General features: G+C 39.5%; 1 protein-coding gene across 1 annotated transcript; it reads left to right on the plus strand.

Annotated features, from left to right (window-relative positions):
• Positions 1–1,079: 1,079 nt before the first annotated feature.
• On the plus strand, positions 1,080–3,426 carry LOC135699306 (phenoloxidase 8-like). Its single transcript, XM_065219552.1, has 5 exons — positions 1,080–1,631; positions 1,692–2,147; positions 2,207–2,834; positions 2,897–3,152; positions 3,214–3,426. The coding sequence occupies exons 1-5, from the start codon at positions 1,104–1,106 to the stop codon at positions 3,410–3,412; spliced, it is 2,067 nt and encodes a 688-aa protein (XP_065075624.1). The 5' UTR covers positions 1,080–1,103; the 3' UTR covers positions 3,413–3,426.
• The last annotated feature ends 2,574 nt before the right edge of the window (positions 3,427–6,000 follow it).

The following is a 6,000-nucleotide window of genomic DNA, read 5'->3' on the forward strand; positions in this document are numbered from 1 at the left end:
AGTCTCTTACCAAATGAGCTCAAATAGTGGGAGGCTAGCACTGTGAGCACTGTGGAGCGAGAATTTAAAATTTTGCATCAATCTAGTGTTTACGGGTAGCTTTCATTATACCTAGCGTCCGTATGCCAAACGTATTTAGTCCTAACGGGCTGCTCTACGTAGGAAGTCCTTTAATAAATACTAAATTTACTGACAAGCTTTTTTCACAACGATGGAATTTCAGCTTCTCAAAAATGGGTCTGTTCCCATACTTGCTTTCCTGAAAGAATCTGAACGACAACAATCAAAAGTGTGTTCCCGTACTTTTTGCAGCACATGATTCTCTTACAGAAACTAACACATTGCTAAAAATAATCCCTCAATATGATTTTTGCTCAGGCCACAAAAAAAAAATCATAATTTTCAAAGTTCTATCACCACTGTATAACCTTTAAAATGGTCAATCTGTATTTTGAGTGGCCTGAACGACGAAATTCTGAAGTCTACTTTGATGCAAAATGTGCAAAACCACTTAGCAAATGAAAAATGAGATAACAAATTGATTAACAGATCTCCAGAATATTAATTACGTTCATTTTGATGGTTATACAAACATCAACCAAAAATTTCTTGACTAAACCGCGAATGGAACTCGCCGTCTCCAGCAATATATGCCGTGCCTTTTCTGTGTAAGCTATAGAGAGACCTCATGAATATATCACCAGATTTTAAAAAGTTTGTTTTGCCAATCTATATAAACATAGCAAAAATCGATAATTGATTTTATAAAATAAAAATATGAAACTGATTAAGTGATTGATTGTACAGGAAGTAAATTGATTATTTTAAACAAGTGGCACGGCGTCTTTTCTAATCGCAACATCACATCAGCGTGAAGGCAGCAACACAAAAGTCATGCTATGTAGCAAAACATTGTATAATGTCACAGCACACAGCACATCTTCTTGAGAGTGCCTACATACTTTACATTGTGGAGATTGCGGTTTCCGTTGATCAACTTCTACTAGCCATATAAAAGACTGCCAAAATTTAATCTCAAGGCACAGTTCACATCGAGCCACAGTGTATTATCCATCGTTTAAAGAAACTCCTCGCAAGTAAAGATGACCGAAAATAGATCATTCCAAGCGCTTCTGCAGCGCCCCATTGAACCGACCTTTATGCCAAAGGACAATGGCAAAACGTCGTTGATCATCCCGGAAGAGTACTTGAGCGACCGGTATCGCCCACTGGCTGGCGAACTACAAACCCGATTTACCGGTGGGGCAGACGTTGAAATTCCCGTGCGGAATGTGGAAATTCCGGATATTACCTTTGCGGAGGTAATAGGCAGGCGTGCGGCATTTTCGCTATTTGTAGAGAAACATCGGGACATAGCTGGTCGTTTGATTGATTTGTTTGCTAAACTACCCGATGCAAGCACATTGATGGGGGTTGCCACCTACGCTAGGGATCGCTTGAATCCATACATGTTCCAGTATGCTCTGACGGTTGCACTTCAACATCGACCGGACACCAAGGACGTTCTGATTCCATCTATTTTGGAACTGTTTCCCGATCAGTTCGTGGATCCGTCGGTGTTCCCGAAGCTGCGTGAGGAAGGAAACGTTGTTCAAGATCAAGTTAAACGGGTATGTTGAAATCTTTAATTTGGAGAATGATTTAGTGTAAAATGTATAAGCTCTGTTCAGGATACGGTCAACATCGAACCGAATTACACCGCTTCGGATCGAGAACCAGAGCAGCGGATGGCATACTTCCGTGAGGATATCGGAGTAAACATGCACCACTGGCATTGGCATTTAGTGTATCCGGCTGGAGCGCCTCCAGAAATTGCCCGAAAGGATCGACGTGGAGAGCTGTTCTACTACATGCACAGTCAAATCATTGCCCGATACAATGCGGATAGATTTTGCAACCGACTGGCACGGGCTAAGCCGTTGACGAATTTGCGTGAACCGATCACGGAAGCATATTTCCCAAAGATGGTTCGTAGCTTGAACAATCGTGCCTATCCGGCTAGGCATGACAATCAAGTTATGAGGGATCTCAATCGAGTGGACAATGACACGATTATCACCGTGGATGAACTACAGCGCTGGAGAGATCGAATTATTCAAGCTATTGATCAAGGATTCGTTGTAGATGTAAGTTGATATTTGTTTGACTGTGGGAGTGGCCAGTAATGTAGGATTTAATTTTATAGTCAAGTGGTACAAACATTCCACTAGACGATACTCGAGGAATCGACATTTTGGGTGATCTGGTAGAAGCTTCGACGTTGTCTGTCAATAAAAGGTTGTACGGAAGTTTGCACAACTCTGGTCATGATTTCTTGGCGTACATCCACGATCCGGACTATCGTTACTTGGAGGATTTTGGCGTAATGGGTGACGTTACGACGGCAATGCGTGATCCAGTGTTCTATCGTTGGCATGGAATGATCGATGGATTATTCCGTAGATTCCTGGATACGTTGAATCCATACAATGCCACTCAGTTAGGCTATACTGGAATTAAAGTCAATGGTATCAGTGCACGTGTCAATCGACCAAACGCTCCGGCAAATATGTTGTTGACCTATTGGCAGAAAACGCAAGTCGACTTGGCAGCAGGGCTTGATTTTGGTCCTCAAGGAAATGTTTTTGCGAGCTTCACTCATCTACAGCATGCTCCGTTCACATATAAGATCAAAGTCACCAACTCAACAGGGTCTCTGAAGCGAGGAACAGCTCGTATCTTCCTTGCGCCCAAGGTAGATGAACGTGGCACCAACATGCAGTTCCGCGAGCAACGACAGTTATTTATTGAATTGGATAAATTTGGTGTAAATTGTAAGTTCAACAAATGTTAATTAACAAAGTACGCTTACTCTATACAGAGAATTTCGTTGCAGTGAAACCAGGAGAAAACACTCTCATACGAAAGTCGGACCAATCTAGTGTGACAGTACCGTATGAGAGGTCTTTTCGCCGAATTGGAACAGCGGAAACGCCAATGGATCAAAGACAACTGGCAGAGTTTCGATTCTGTGGATGTGGCTGGCCACATCATATGCTGTTGCCAAAAGGAGCTCCCGAAGGAGTACAGTTTGACCTATACGTGATGATATCGAACTTTGATGATGACACAGTTGGACAAGAATTCGACGAGTAAGACTTGATTTTGGATTTGTTGAAAAATTTACTTTAACTGATCGATTATATATCCTAGGACTGCCGACTGCAACGATGCCCACTCGTTCTGTGGCCTCAGGGATAAGCTATACCCAGACAAGCGCACTATGGGATTCCCATTTAATCGTGGCACAGCAGCCGCCGTTCAGACCTTAACTGATTTCATGAGACCTTACAGCAACATGGCCTCAACGAATATAAAAATTAAGTTTACAAATACTGTAATAAAATCATAAGAAACTAATACTTATGCCGCGGATACACTTGGATGACAAACTATGAGCATGATCATTATTTGTATAATAATTATGAACACTACAACAACTATACAATAACTATACAAGTGTGATCATGGATCTGCTCATAATTTATTGTGCAAATAATGCTCATGTTCATAGTTTGTCATCCAAGTGTGTCCGCGGCATTCAACTGATGGCAATATATGTAAACCTCAATATTTCTTCCGCATAGATATCCAATAAATATGACAGAAATCATAGTTTAACATATTTTTCCATACTCACAAAAAGACAAAACAAAGAAAGCTTAAAAAAGGTTATCTTCCATTTAATTCCACTTAATTAATTTTGGTATCCATGACAGATACGTATTTCGACTACAATGTGCAGTCTTCATCAGTGTCATTCCCACTAAAGAACTATTCAAAATCTAACCCCCTTAAGTACTCATCCCCTAGGTATAAAAGTCAAGATCACAGGTATAAAAATGAAACTACAATGTGTTGAATCGGAACCTACCTAACTAATTAAAACCAAAGATTTAAGTAAACTAAAGGAGAAAAATCTATTCAACTCTCTAATAAGGAAAATCCCAAAGCCTTGGTAGCCATCATAATAAAGTAATGAAATTGGGTTGTTAGCGGAATGCTTGAATAAAACAGCAAAAAAAAAGGTTATCTTCAATTTATTTCCTCTTAATTAATACGTGTTTGTATACGTGTCTGTTGGGGATACCAAAATTAATTAAGTGGAATTGAATGGAAGATAACCTTTTTTTCTGTTTTATTTAAGCATTCCGCTAAAAACCCAATTTCATTACTTTATAAAGAAAGCTTAATTTCGCACGGGGTGCAAAACAATTAAAGAAGAAACTATTTCGTTTGTATTACTTCTGGATGAAGTAAACGATTTACATATTTCTTAGATAGAGCTGGAATTAGGGCGTAACAGCTTTTGTAAACAATGATAGAAGACTAGACGATTTCTAGAAATCCAAGACTCGCCCAAGCAAACCAACATCTTCAACAGGTAGGGAAAGACTTTCCTTATCCGATGGTTATGTTTGTCTGCGGGGGCGTGCCGTGAGTTCCTAGAAATCATCGATAGCAGTCATTGTTTACAAAAGCTGTTACGCCCTAATTCCAGCTCTATCTAGATTTGAAGATGCTAAGCGTCAAATAACAGACTTAAAGTGGTAATTTTATACGATAGATGAGGAGATGAAAGTATAGAGTTGATTGTTCCGTTAGAGTACGACAAGAGATGATCAACCCGATTCGTACCTTCCCCAAATTTTTTCTTACTACAAACCATGGAAACCATAAAAAAGTACCTACAATTAATGGTTTTAAATATGAAATCCCAAATTGTCAAAATCATCATATTATTTTTAAAAGTATTTTTAATTACATTTCATTTGATATTTTGATCTTTTAAATTGGTCAAATTGAACCACACAAGTTGTAAATTTTAGAAAAAAGTAATTTTAAAACAAAAAATCGATTTTTTGAACCACCCTAAAATATAAATGGTCACCCTCATGACAAAATAATTAAAAAAATCGGGTCTAATATTTTGCAGTAATTAACCACTTCATTCGAGCAGATAAAATGACGTTTACTACCACTCGAACTTTGAAATGAAACATTATTTTGAGATTTTTTCTTCTAGAACCTCGAGGAAAGTAGCCAACATTTGTGCGTTTCATAAAAAAATAGAAATTAGTTGGTCCAATTTTGTGAAATCGCTGGTAGAAAGTCACGCCAAAACTGCTTGACAAAGTGGTCAATTATCAAAATTAAAAAAAAAATATGAAATTCTAAGAACCCGTATATTGTTTGGCTATGGAATGGCTGATGTATATAGGGGAAATGGCTCTAATATTGGTCTATGGATCTAACATTGGGCCCATCGCAAAAAACTGCTATTTATCAATTTTATCTAGATGAACACGTCATTGGGACGGTACTCATGGATATTTTTGGTTGCTATTAAAAATTTAATCGATTGCTGATTTTATGTATGGGCCCAAATCAGGGACATTTAGGCCGACATTACATGCATTTCCGCTATATTTTTAAACTAAGTAAAATTGTAAAATAGCACAAGGCAACTATTTTTAAACGGTTTACACTGATTGACGCCAGCTAAATAAATAAAAAGGTTAAAATTTGACCGCTTTGTGCCACCCCTCTAAATCAAGTGGGCTACAAAATGGTGAGTGACAATCTGGAAGGAGCGATATACCTAGCTCCGGTCCTCACAAGTTCCTACCTCACGCCTCCACGAGTCATATGATCACAAAAGACTGCCAGCTGAAACATGGACACAGCTGGTTGGCGTAGCCTGGGCAATGTTGTCAATCCGACAATAGCAGAGTGAGGAGGTGCGACGCGAACACTGGCGCGGTAACCATAGCACGGTGATAGAGGAAATGCTTCGCCATCCTGAGCGTCTGTTCACCATGGAGGTGCGGCTCAAACAGCGTCTGACTGGCATCCAGCGGCTGAATAAGAAATGCTCTTCCCCGGAAGCTACACCTAAGATGGCAGCGCCATCACGGCGGATAGGAGACCTTAGGCCAA

This window comes from Ochlerotatus camptorhynchus, unplaced genomic scaffold (genome assembly GCF_037179485.1).
Source record: "Ochlerotatus camptorhynchus isolate MF236.1 unplaced genomic scaffold, CSIRO-AGI_Acam_v1.1 ptg000105l, whole genome shotgun sequence".
Lineage (NCBI taxonomy): Eukaryota > Metazoa > Arthropoda > Insecta > Diptera > Culicidae > Ochlerotatus > Ochlerotatus camptorhynchus.

What these genes read in the sequence shown, in the direction of transcription:
- LOC135699306 (XM_065219552.1), top strand. Translation starts at nt 1,104, where the DNA reads ATGACCGAAAATAGATCATTCCAAGCGCTTCTGCAGCGCCCCATTGAA. An exon ending in TTCAAGATCAAGTTAAACGG is followed by an intron (nt 1,632 to 1,691) that starts GTATGTTGAAAT and finishes AGCTCTGTTCAG; the next exon opens with GATACGGTCAACATCGAACC. An exon ending in GTTGGACAAGAATTCGACGA is followed by an intron (nt 3,153 to 3,213) that starts GTAAGACTTGAT and finishes TATATATCCTAG; the next exon opens with GACTGCCGACTGCAACGATG.